Source organism: Natrix helvetica, assembly GCF_964273705.1.
Source record: "Natrix helvetica genome assembly, chromosome: 2".
NCBI lineage: Eukaryota > Metazoa > Chordata > Lepidosauria > Squamata > Natricidae > Natrix > Natrix helvetica.
Genome location: NC_138552.1, coordinates 221,368,361 through 221,382,315, shown reverse-complemented (window position 1 = coordinate 221,382,315; position 13,955 = coordinate 221,368,361). Strand labels below are relative to the sequence as shown.

The 13,955-nt window shown below is 34.3% G+C and overlaps 1 protein-coding gene across 1 annotated transcript in view; it reads right to left on the bottom strand.

Moving 5' to 3' along the window:
• The window catches only part of RYR2 (ryanodine receptor 2), a 325,381-nt gene that overhangs the window by 91,846 nt on the left and 219,580 nt on the right, over nt 1-13,955 (bottom strand). The window contains exons 53-62 of the mRNA XM_081941599.1: nt 13,035-13,198; nt 12,316-12,394; nt 11,081-11,170; nt 7,772-7,909; nt 7,056-7,133; nt 6,409-6,484; nt 5,650-5,776; nt 4,521-4,636; nt 3,753-3,817; nt 3,041-3,162 (exon numbers count right to left, since the gene is read on the bottom strand). Of these exons, the coding sequence (XP_081797725.1) occupies nt 3,041-3,162; nt 3,753-3,817; nt 4,521-4,636; nt 5,650-5,776; nt 6,409-6,484; nt 7,056-7,133; nt 7,772-7,909; nt 11,081-11,170; nt 12,316-12,394; nt 13,035-13,198 (1,055 nt within the window). The remainder of the gene's footprint in view (nt 1-3,040; nt 3,163-3,752; nt 3,818-4,520; nt 4,637-5,649; nt 5,777-6,408; nt 6,485-7,055; nt 7,134-7,771; nt 7,910-11,080; nt 11,171-12,315; nt 12,395-13,034; nt 13,199-13,955) is intronic.

Here is a 13,955-nt window from a genome sequence, read left to right as displayed (position 1 = left end):
CAAGAAATAGCCTTTAAAATGTTAGGCAACGAAGTTCAATTAGTAGCCCAGTATTTAGATAAAAGTGTAAACATAAACATGCATTTTTAAAAGCAAGAGAGAAAAGGTTCTGACTGAGTAATAGCCAAATATTTAATAATAGTACACAGTACATTCATTTTATGTATGCATAAAGCTTGTATTGCTTTTTTAAAATAAAATGTGTTTGAGATACAATTCCTACTGGCCACAGTCCAATACAGATTTACTAAAGCCATTAATTTCAGCGGGCTTAAGTGCATTACATTCTGCTTGATTAAAGTTAGTGAAAATGAGTAAGATACAAATTTTAAGTAGATATGAATGGCTTGGTTTTTATAAAATGGATTGCATCTGATTGCTCTGCTTCACTGATACAAACTGTTTCCATGGAAAAGAGAGCTCCATCTGTAAATGCATATATGAGTTGTTATGAACTCAAGTCATCCTATAAGAAGGCTGATGAAAAATGAATTATGGAATTCATTATTTCCACATTTTCAGAGATGGAGTAATATTTCAAGGTATGTTCATATTATGAATTAAATAAGTAAATAAATATTAACAATATACTTTATGTCTCAGAATGAAGTAAATTTAAGCTAAAACTTAAATTCCTTGGAATGTATGTTTTATACAAAAGGTTTTGTCCAGAAGAAATTCTAACTAGGTATTATCATGTGCTCCCAGACAAAATGACATAATTGCTTTTAATTATCTCTTAATAAGTTACTCTTTTATATAAGAAAACTCTGCACTGTTTAATGGTACCTTGATTAGGTTAATGAATCAAAATATCCATTCCAGAGGTATTTCTAAGACAATATCTTATTTTGAAAATCCAAGAGCAATGTAATTTTATAAAACATGGAAAAACATTAAAAATTTCCTTTATTTTGTCTAATTCAGAACAAGTTGTCAGATACAATGATAAAGTGTATTTACATAGTTATTCTGTTATTCTGTCATGAGTTTAATATTTTGTTTGCAATTATCAAATGGGATAAAAACAGCTGCAAACATTCATATTCAAAGAAAATAGTAAGAGTTTTGAAAGTAGGGGAATTATACAGGATTGGCTATATAGCACAATTATTAGTCTCACATTCCATTTGCTAGCCTTTTGATTTAAAAGATTCAAGAAATGTCAGTGGTGAAAATGTGGGGAGTGTCTTTGTCCTTAAATAAATAAATAAGAGAATAATTACAGAGAATGTACAAACCAAATATTTGTTTTCAGCAGGACCTTGAGAAATGAACAACCATGGGAAAGAAAATGTATTCCAAATTAGTTGATTTGGAAATAGCCGAAAATAAAGTAAATAGACTTGAATTATGATTTCACAATAATATGGAATTGAAGATTTGTTGCTGAATATAAAAAAATGTCAATATGATAGGAAAAAACAAATCTGAGAATAAGTGAAATGCATAGTGAATGGTTGAATATTGATCAGGAAGAAAGGATGTGTATTCTCACTTTAGTTGATACAGTTATGGATCAGTGGTGGATTGCCAATTTTTTTACTATTGGTTTGGGTGTTCTCGCACATGTGCACAATGGTTTTGCGCATGCTCAGAAGCATCCAGGCAGGTGGGCAGAGCCTCCTGCCACCAATACCACTGGTTCGGCCGATCTGGGCCGAACCGGGAGCAACCCACCTCTGTTAAGGATAAATGTAATGAATATGGGTGTCCTTCTACATATAAATAATACTACATTGTCTACATGTAAAAGGATACTCATATTGTTAATTAAGAACCAAATAATTTGCAGTGAATGCTATACAACAGTGGTCCCCAACTTTTGCAGCTTGGAGGCCCGGCAGGTAGATCGGGGAGAATGAAACCGGATTATATGAGCAGTAAGCTGGTACACTTACACATGCACACAGCTTAACTTGCGCGAGCAAAGGGCTGGTGTGCTCATGCACACACAGCTCGACTCATTGAGGTGAGTTTGATTGTGTAGGGAGAATAATTTTGACAAAAATCACAAACTGACTATATGAAGAAAGATTAAATGTCTGTGAAAGTCATGTTAGATTGAGATGGTAAAATCCTCAAAAAGAAAAGGATAAGACAAAAGACAATGGGTGAATCAGTACAAATGTACAAAGGAGAACATGATGAGTTATGTGTATGCCATTTTAATTATCTGCTACTATGGAATAAACTGAATCAAATATTTGGCCTATTTTACTTTCATAGGACATTGACATAGGACTTTGACTCTTTCATTATTTCTTTCCTTCAAAATTTCCCAGCATAAAAGACTCTTTGTTAATGATATCACAGATGAACAGAACCATATCATATCATCTAACAAGGGGACAAGTAACGCATTTTATTATTATCTTATTAGAAGGCATAAAGTGGGTGAGGAAGTGAGATATAGTTTATGAAACTGTATGCCTTCTAATAACATTTTCTGGTTGTAAAATTTACTATAGTAGTTCAAACAAAGATGGGAACAGAAATGTTAGCCATAATATACTTTAGCATGTATGTGCATGCATGTGTATCTGTACCAGCAATGCCAGTAAAAAAACAAAGAAATTCTAGAATTTCTTAATATAACAGTTGGGAAATATGATTAATGCTTGTATGTCACCTTATGTAAAAATATACTGGTGAAATCAATATGAGAGCAGACAGAATGACAAAATTATTAATATTCATGTGTATAATTTATGTCCTGTTTTTCTAGCCTGAGAGTATTCAAGACGACTATCAGCTGCCAAGACATAAAAACTAGGAGCCTCTCTAGTTAAATGCAATGGGGGGGGGGGGGAGAGAATATAAGAGATGAAGAAACATGGAAAACACAACTTGGTATAAAAGAAAGATCAAGAAAATTGTACAAATTTCAGTTTTTAGAGTTTATAATAATCTTATAAAATAGATGTAGGATTTTTGTTACTTCTGATGTCTCTAAATATATCCATAAACCTGCCAATGTTTTAGAATATGCAAATTGGCTATTATACTTTATCATATACTATGCTATATATGCTTTTACCTGGTTACCATTTCTTTCTCCTTGTTAGAAGCATGACCCCCACTGCTCAGAGGTCTGCTTGCTGAGGATAGGAAATACAGGCGGTGATTTTTGAAATACTGATCAATTAAAGGAAGTACAACCTGAAATAGACATATGGAAGAGATAAAATAGTGTATACTGATTAGTACAATTTGTTACTCCTAGTATTTTTATTCCTTAGTTTCATGGCACTTAAGACCTGTCAACATGCAGTACATGCAAGATTTATTAACATAAATTAAACTTTTCTCTAGGATATGTCCTTTGTAGGGTTGACTATTAGATCAAAATTTTATCCTTTTATCTGGAGGTAAAAAAAATAGCTTCCAGTTTTAATGTTCTTATATTTTTACTTTATTATTTTTTAATATTTTAATTGCAGAAATTCTCCCAAAGCCTGATCTTGAATTAGCAATAATAGTTCAGCAATTGAGAATCATGTTGCTGAAGCATTTATGGGAGAATATGGGGAACTACCCAAAGAATAATTTTTGCTTCTAGCATCTATTTTTCTAATTTTAAAAAATCGATACAAGTCACTGGATGATTAGCAAGCAGGAACATGTTGCTGTGCTACCATCTGCAGCATTTATGTGGCTTGTTCTCAATGTCGTAACTATGCTTTATAGTTGATTAATATTAACTTTTAATTTGCCATAATAAATATTACAGAAAAATAGCATATACTTACTTTAGCAAAGAATTTGATTTCTTGTTCATAAGGAAACTGTTCTCCTTTCCCTCTGCTGCCACCATCTGTATAAGAAAAAAAGTGCTATAAATTTAATTAAATATATTATAGCCAATTTTTGCACTATATTCTTTATAAACTAAACTTTTCATCTATCCATTCTACAGTACTACATGACTTGAAATGTTGATTTTTATTTAGATGTTTTAAGGTTCTTCTTAACCCACACAGCAGCACAGTAAAAAAATTGATTTCAGTATATAGCATCCATATACTCTATAAAACAAAAACAGAATTCAATCTTGATTAATTTGCAATAGTGTCTTGCATTATAAGCAGCAGCTTGACAAGGCAAACTTTCTCTCTTTTTTTAGGAGAGCAAATTAAATAATAATAAGTTTGAATAATAAGTTTCCCCAAGACATTTGCTAAGAACTCAACTACATAAAATACAAATTACTTCTGATGAATAGCAATTCATAGATTTCTTTATTACAGAAGCCATAGTGACCTGATTGATATCAAATGTAACACTACAATATACTAAAAACAAGGAGAGAGAAACCACCCTACAACTTAGCACTGTGTGTGGATTAAGTCTTTATTAACGAAGGTGTTCAACTGTTCAAAAAGAAGTAATGTTGAACTGTATCTCAAAAAAAAAGAAACACTTTTAACATTTTTTGTAGCCATTTGCTTCTTACTAACCGTGTAAAAGAACTTAAGGCTATATTTTATAATATAAAATATATATTTACAATATCTTACCGAATTCCAGAATATACTGATGGGCTTCATCTACGTATCGTATCAATTGCTGGAGAAAACTGTAAGCAAACCTTTTTTCAATGGATGGTGTGTCTAATTCTAAATCCTTTAAGCCTCTGGAACAAATTTAAAAAAATATTGCCCCAACTAAGAAAAATTTAGAAAGGAGATCTTATACAAACCTTGAAATTATCAAAGAGATAGTCATGACATTGTTTATTTACCAATTGAAATATGCTAAATAAATAATTTAAACTTAAATTACATTCCTTTTAAGTAGTGACCTTGCTCCACCCTTTGATGTAACTCATTTTATGTTTGTTCTTTTACTTCTGCATCACTATGCATAATGTACTTGCAAGCTTATCTGAACATCTTTCTGCTTAGAGTTCAAAACCACCAATGTTTACTGGTGCCCATCTTGGAGGAAGGTTGATTTGTCATTATTATTGCTTCTTATAATTTTTGAAATTTTGTAATCTCCCAGGTTGGGACAGGATATAAAATTTTAAATTGGGAGACTGACAGGTTTGAAAGTTATGCACACATTATAGTCCAGCCCCTTTGAGTATAATAATAAATTATGAATTAATTTAAACCACAATATCAGAATTTTATTTTATTATATTGGTTTTGCTGTAGGAAACTGTAGATGGGTAGATGGTGGCAATCCCTGCCACCTGGAACAGGATGAAAATGGGGCATGCGGAGGCTGAAAACTAGACATGTGGAGGCCGAAAATGGGACTCATGGAGGCAGTGATGGGCGGCGATGGCAGTGGAAATCTCCGCAGTCAGGAACAGCTGATAGGCGGTATACCGGAGGAAGATCCAACTACCAATCAGCTGCTTGTGCTAAATCAGGCTGTGCTGAAGCTGAATAGGCTGTTTGCTGAAAGGAGGCAAATTGCTGGAAGGCAGAGGCAACATTTGCTGTATAAGACGCAGACATTTCCATGCACTATTTTTTTGGGGGGGGGGGATAGTGTGTCTTATATACCCAAAAATATGGTATTTATTTTCTTATACAAAACAAATCTTCCCATGCAGTACATTTTTCAGCTACATAAAGTACATAACGAAGATTATTTCAGCTTTAAAGCCTACAGCAATAACTGATTAGCATTTACCTGGACACAACATAGCCATTGATCTGAAGAAACTTCAGAATATCTTGGGCTTTCTCTCTATCCTTAGCTTTTTCTTTGGCTGTCAATGTATCATAGGGTACAAGTAGGGGATGATTTCCTCCTCCCACTAGAATGCATTAAGAAATTAAATGACAAAATAACAATAGCATTATTTTTAAAAGAATTAAATTTCATAAAACATAAAGACATTACAGTATTCATTTTGCCCTGCTAGATATATCTTCTAGTATCATCACCTACATATTATTAAAATAGGTAATATTTCATTCCGGATGCTAATATTTTAATTCACTAATTCTTATTGCTACAAATGAAAATCCCAACTCTTACAATCCATATTATTAGCCTGTTATGCAGTTTACTTGTTACATTTATATGCCACCCATCTCATTGTCATGAGACTCTTACTAGAAGTTCATTTAAAATTTTCGAAGTCGTATGTTGCAGGAGTCATTCAACAATTAATTCTGCCTAAATGTCTTAGAATCACATTTGTTTGCATGCATTTTAATACTTTCACCAGGTCAGGCACTGCAGAAATGGTTACTTTAAATTACGACATATTGACCCCCATAATACCATATATAAAACCCTAAATTATACTGAAAATACTATTTTGGCTATAGAATGTTAATTTCTTGGCCTTTCAATTTTCTACTTCAAAATGCAGCATGTCCTTAACAAGTACTCTTGATAGTCAGCCTAAGGTCATTTATATATTTTTAAAAGTGATTGTACCTTTGGCTTCAAGCTCCATTTTCTTTTTCTTCGCCCATATGTTATGATAATTTTCAGCCATCATCTCAGCCATTGCCTAAGGAAGAAGAAAGACATAAATAATTACAATTTGTTCTCTAGTAGGTTAGTTAAGCTTGTTTTCATTTTTTAACAAAATAATTGTTGCATTTTTGGTCCCAGTCAAAAGAATTAAATACCAAATTCAGGCATATTTTTAAATAATTAATTTTATAGAGACTTCCACAAATTCTCTCCAATATTACAGAAATTGTATGAGCAGAATTCTACTCCTGGCATGCTCCCTCGGAGGAAATTTTTGCCAATTCACCCTTCAGTTCCTTGTGCTTCCCTAAATCTGGTCTGGAAAACTGGAGAACCTTCCAGATCAGTATTGGAAGTAGCCAGGGAAAGGAGGAATCGGCAAAAATTGCCTCTTACCCTTCCACCAGCTGGAACCACTGAATCAAAAGCCCTTCCATTCTTGGAAGACCAATTGCAGGTCCAAGCATCTGTCAGAAAAGTTGGAGAATAAATGATAACTATCAGAGGATTGGTAGAGAACTGGATTAAGCAATTATTGAAAAAGCCATGGAAACTTCTTAAAACATTACATTCCTAATGTTGATTACAATAGCCATGCAACTTACATGTAACTCTTTGGACAGGGTAACATTACTCATGTCAATTGCACGGGGAGTATAGCCATGGACTGTATCTACAGAAACCTGAATAAATATCAATAGAGGTGTTAACAGAAGAAAAGAACAATAGAACATATTTGAACAAGTTTAATGACAGCTTACAGAAGGGCTCCATCAAGGAATAGGAAAACATTGGAAAATTTATCAGATTATCGCTGTTTCATATATTTCTCTATTAGTTTATCTAATTTCAGGAATTTCAATGCTGTATAGGAATTCCACTAAAGTTCTTATGAAAGTGAAAATGTGTATCACAAAACATTTAGAAGCAGTATTACTTGAAGAAAGGATTTATCTCCTAGAAAAGAAAAATACATATTCTCTCTTAAGCTTGTTTACATTTAAAATTACATTTCTTTCCATATACTGGCCTGTTAAATTCATTAGTTTTATAAAAATCACAATCCTAAAATATTTTGTGAAGAGAAATTTCATTTTCTTTAGCTACTTCAAAAACAGCAAATACAAGATAAACATAGAGCATTAAACTATATAAAGTTTAGATTATTTCCCCCTGCTTATAGAACTTGGAAGCCAATGCTCACATTGAAGGAATGCTGCAGCTTCTACATCCAAAATAGTATTTCAAAAAATAATTAGGAAATATTGGTGATAAAGCTACTAAGTAACATCATCAGAAGTGCTTGCAGCTCAAAATATACCTGACTTGTCTGTGATATCCGACGTGAACGATTATAAAGAGCCATAGAATCTCCTTCCCTCGTTCTTTCAACCCGCCATCCCCAAGCAAGCATGGTTTTCAGAGACTCTTTAATTGGCCATCTATAAATTTCTTTTTCCTGAAAAAAGTGCATATATGATGATCCTATTAGTGGTAAAAGAGCTGTCCTCACATCTGGTTAGTGGCACCCAATCTTTTGATTGAATTTGAGATATGTATAAATAACAGAGACCACCACCCAGCAATTCTATATGAAAGGCAGATCCTTGACTGCAAAACTCGCCTTTGATTCTATGCACATCTCTTTTAAAGTAACTTCCTTAGCAGCCAAACATTCAATTAGAAATTATTTTGGTTGTAAACTAGCATAAAACAAATAACAATCACTCTGAAATAGAAGAATAAAATATTACTTTGAGTGAATAAAAGAAAATAAAGACTAGTATACCAGACTATAATTACACAGTATAGGGATTAAAACCAGGTGAAATCTATAAAATCATAGTCTATTAACAGTGCTATAACTCTGGTCTATAAAGGCCTATGAGAATGTAAAGCTATGCCTTTACAGAAATGCCTGCTATAATGTCTTCCTCTTGACCCTTTAGGAAGGAAAATTCTGCAACATACATAAAGAGTTATGTATGTATGTATGTATGTATGTATGTATGTATCAGTGGTGGGTTCCTCCCGGATCGCACCGGATCGCGCGCGCTCCCTTTCAGCGCTCCACCTGGCTTGCGCGCTCCCTTTCAGCGCTCCACCTGGCTTGCGCGCTCCCTTTCAGTGCTCCACCTGGCTTGCGTGCTCCCTTTCAGCGCTCCACCTGGCTCTCGCGCTCCCTTCCGGCGCTGAAACCGGAAGTACAGTTTTGCCCGGCCCTGGCAAAGCAACGACGCCTGTCTGCGCTCCACCAGCTCGGCTGGGAACGGAGATGTTTCCTCAGCGGAGCGGAGCGCCTGAAAAGTCTTTTCAGGCGCTCCGCTCCGCTGAGGAAACATCTCCGTTCCCAGCCGAGCTGGTGGAGCGCAGGCAGGCGTCGTTGCTTCGCCAGGGGCGGGGCAAGACTGTACTTCCGGTTTCAGCGCCGGAAGGGAGCGCGAGAGCCAGGTGGAGCGCTGAAAGGGAGCGCGCAAGCCAGGTGGAGCGCTGAAAGGGAGCGCGCAAGCCAGGTGGAGCGCTGAAAGGGAGCGCGCGCGATCCGGTGCGATCCAGCAGGAAGCCACCACTGGTATGTATGTATGTATGTATGTATGTATGTATTTGTGTTACAACCCCTGGTATGCCCAAATATGGGAGGGAGCTCACTACTCCCCCTTTCTGTCCTTCGGCTCATTACAGAAGACCATCCAGGCAGAAAACCATATTTTTATTTTTAATGTTGTCTTTGCTATGTTTGTGTTGTATTTGTGCTGATAAATAAATAAAGGGAGACTAGTATAGATCTATTTCAAGCTATTTAGCTCTCATCAGCTAGCCATACCCTTACTGGGATTAGAACCTGGGCTGTATTACATATTAGGCAGATGTATTAGCCACTAAACCACGGGCTCTCCTCCTTATCAGCTGAGCCAGGGAAATAGGTATGTATTTATGTCTCCCTTTATTTATTTATCAGCACAAATACAACATACACAAATACAATACACACACAAACACACACACATATCTGTTTGAAACACAATACTCAAGCAGGTTAAAGATTTAGACTTTTGCTAGCTGATCGGAATGCAGTTATTAGTTTTGTTTTATAGTGATTGTTATCTGCCTTATGCTATTCTATGACCAAAATAAATAATAAATAATTTGAAAATGAGCACTAAAAGTATTATTATCCTTATGATAACCAAATATTTATATAAATTTTCTTTATGAAATAACTATTTTAAATCTTTATATTCATATCTCATATATAGTACACTAGAAGATATACAAAAGTGGCAATAATCAAAAAGAAAAAAGGATAACTGTAAAAATCCATTAAATATAATACAAATATTATAAGCATTTGATGACTACTTTCTAAGGACAAGAGTACCATCCTCAAATTGCAGCAGTATACAGGAAAACAATTCCTATTAAATGAACCATTTATACTTTTCATTTGAGTGGACTAGAAGACCTCCAAGATCCCTTCCTACTCTTCTATTCTATTCTATTCTATCATAGCAACTGAAGGAAAAGCAGAAATACCATGCCCTCATAAAGTGAAAGATGTATCATACACTTCAGAAGACCCCCTATTCTTATTCTTTTATTGATGTGATATTTGGAGATTGATAATCTATCACAACTAGGAGACAGGTTAAGCAGTAAGTAGTAAATTAGTAGGAAGATTGCTAAAAGCTTGGGATACTAAAAAAAAATCAGTATCCATGGGAAGGAATAAAATCTTCATGCTTTACCAACCTCAAAATCCCCACCTCCAAACTCTTAAGAGAAATGTATAGCATCCTATGGAGAAAGTATTATCAATTTTGTAGTGGCCAATTTTACTAGGACAGCGTAGTTGCCCCCACAGATCCTTTCAAATAACTTCTTCACCCCCAAAAGCTGATGAGATTAAATGGGATTTGCAAGTGATATGACAAGCATATGAAAAGCAGTGCATTTACTCAACAAAGGAGGATATTTTGGAATTAGCTTAAAATACTGCTAACTGACAGAAATATACTTCCTGACCTAAGACAGAATAATTAAGGCTTTAACCAGTGAACAAATGTAAGATACATAGTTCAAGGAAAAATAATTGGATCCTGGTTCAATAATCATCTTCACAGACTATTGTCCTGTGATTATGATGTTTAGATCTATAAGGATTTATGGAGAAAAGGCTAAATTATGATAGGTGCAAAGTTTTTTTCTTCAAACTCTAGTTTTAGTGCTCTCATTTATAGTGCAAACATCACAAAGTTCATCGCACACAATCTCTTTAGCCCTTCTATAGTGATGAAGTTTGATTGGGATGAGCAAAAGAGAAACAAAATGGAGGCTAGAGTTCCTGTCACTATTTTTGCTGGGTATGTGTAGTATGTTTCTTTCTGCTGGAGTTCTGGAAGAATTCACATAGGTTCCGTGCTATAATAATGCAGAGAATCTAGAGAACTGTCCATAATTTATTATTCTTGCCTTTCCAACTGTAAATTTTATATGTGGCAGAAGAAACAACATATATTCTTCAAGTCTTAAAGGATTTTTCTAATTAATGGGAAAGCTCTAAAATTGGCTGCTTTTTTCAATGATTAAAAGAAAAGAATACAGCAAAAAAAATCTGACATGAACTTCTTACCTTTTCTGTTAATAGTTTATATTGTTTCATTAATGGCTGCACTTTGGAAGATTCTGAATATGTTTCACCATATATCCACCCATTTGCAAACTGACAAAAGTTTAAAGAAAAGGAAGGGATAAGTTGATCAAGAATATTGATGCCGTTTATGATTTGGATGCTCTTTTTGCATGCTATCAATATACTATACCAAGCTCATGAAGCAAATGAAATTTCCCATATTTTTATCTTGTTTCTTCTACTCTCTTCTGATCTTAATACTTGTTATAACAGCAATTAAAAACTCCTGGGCTTTAATTTGTCATGCAAATTTTAGTTTCACAAGTGTTATACAGTATATTACAATGTAATATTTTTCCTCTTGTATAGCAATCGCTTTTATAAACTGATAATGAGGTCATAGTAAAAGTGTCTATCCTATATCCTAAATATCATGCACAAGGGGAAAGAATTAATTCATCACAGATCCCAAAATTTCCAAAGGTGCAGAAACCTTATGGGACAAAAACTCTAAAGATTTTTTTTTTAAGCCAGATAAAAACTGAGCATGCTTAATCGACACAAAATGCCAACTGACTGTTGAGTAGAATGAAGAGTGGGTGGAAGGGAATATAGTGCAATAAATGTACTTTAGAATCTTCATTGAGGGTACTAAGAACCTGCATGTCTATGTTTGAGCTCACCACAAAAATTGAACAGGTTATGTTGAAGCACTGCAAAAAAATGCTAAGGATTATAACTTCTTGCAGTATCAGTCTCCATTTTTAAAAATCTTCAGAGGAAAGATACAGGTGTTCTTCAAGTGAAAGGGACTGGGACAAATACCATTTTTTAAAAAAAACTATTCTGCTTTAACAATAATGGCATTGTAAAAGACAACCATGCAAATGCAGCCATCCAATTATGTGATGATAACTGTGATGCCAAAAAAAAAATCTTATTAAAATAAACTTGTTAACTGAATGGATCTGTGTAAAATGTAAAAACTGGGCTGATCCTTTTCTTAGAGAAAGTAAATGCACTTAAAAATTTTAAAATCTGATTAAAGAATTAGAACGTTTGAATTAATGCAACATGATGAATATTGAAATGCAAAATAAAGTCAGATCATTAGCAAGATTCATTCCCTAATGCTTTACATATAGCCCAGCAACATGAGAGAGACAGAGAGAAGAAGAGGGTGGGGGAGGGAGAGAGAGATGCAAACGATGCATAGATGTGAACATATACTTTACCTTTTCCATGCACCATTTATCATGAGAATGTTCAGCATATTTGTTTATAAAGTAGTCTAGTTTTTCAGGAATTGTAATGCTGAGTGAGAACAAAACAAGGCAAAAATAAGTATTTCATGACAATTTTTTCTTTATATTTAATTTATCTACCTAAAAATCATTTAAATATTCATATTAGAGCATTTGCATTGTTCTAATTCTAATATTATCTCAGACAACAAAAATGGTATTGGATCACTTTATAACAATTTTGAAAAAAATAAAATAATCAGTCACTGAATAAAAGGAAACTTAAATTGCCAATTGTTCTTATACTTAATGTAATGTGATTATTAGAAAACAAATGTGAAATACTCTTTCTAAATAATTTAAATATTTTTGTATTTGAGAATCAACCATTAACAACACTATATTCATATTATGAGCTCTAGTGGCGCAGTGGTTAGAGTGCAGTACTGCAGGCTACTTTTGCTGACTCCCGGCTGCCTGCAATTTGGCAGTTTGAATTTCACCAGGCTCAACATTGACTCATCCTTCCATCCTTCCAAAGTAGATAAAATGAGGACCCAGATTGTTGGGGGCAATATGCTGATTCTGTAAACTGCTTAGAGAGGGCTGTAAAGCACTGTGAAGTTGTATATAAGTCTAAGTGCTATTGCTATTTCATATTATTTTAAAAGTTATGCTCAACTCAATAAAGGCTTTGAAAACATCCTTACTTTGAAGTATCAACAGGCTGTGGATTGAAGTTCCCATCTGAATCCATGGAAGCCTGTTTTTCCATAACACCAACATAATTTGATTCCATGTAATCAGGAGGTAAAGCCCCAGCTACAGCACTCAAGCATGGCAGTGCTAATTTAAATAGTTCTTGTTCATATTTCTATAAAGACAAAAAAAGGATGCAAAAAACCCTGGTAAAAAATTAAGACAATTTCCATTTATCTGGGAAAGGTCTCAACATTCTACTACTACTATCATTACTATATTTATTTTTACTTTTAAAAATCCATTAATTGAGTTTACTTTTAAGTCAAACTACTTCAGGCTTTCTAACTAAAACAAAGCCACACTTCCTAAGGGTATTCATCTCAGTCCCTTTCCTGCTCTAGAGGGAAGAGCCATTGGGATATTGTTCCCTATAGAAACTGAGCCTTGTTGTATTTGACAAATATTGACCACACAAGGAAAAAAATGAAAAAGAAACATAAGATGCTTCATAGTCTGAAGATAGATTAGCAATTAAGTATTTTAACCAGGCAAACATATGTTCAAAAGTTGATTTAGAGGGGAGGGTTTTTTTTAGGTGTGATAATCTGCTGAGTTACTTACAATTGTCAGCTGAATCAATATTTTTCAATTCTAGGGTCATGATGGTAGTTCTAACTAGCAGTTGAGTTTGCTGAGAACTAGAATCTTTCCCTATGACACACTAAACATTAACAACAATAATCAATGGAAGAATTTCTGAGAGCCAGCGTGGCATTTATTTATGATATGGTGATTAAAATACTGGAGTAGAAGCTTGGAATTACAGGCTTTGGCCACCTTCAGCCATAGAAGTTCACTGGGTGAACTGGGGCCAGCCACCACCTTTCAGATCCACCTACCTCACAAAGTTCTTGTACTGGAGAACAGGA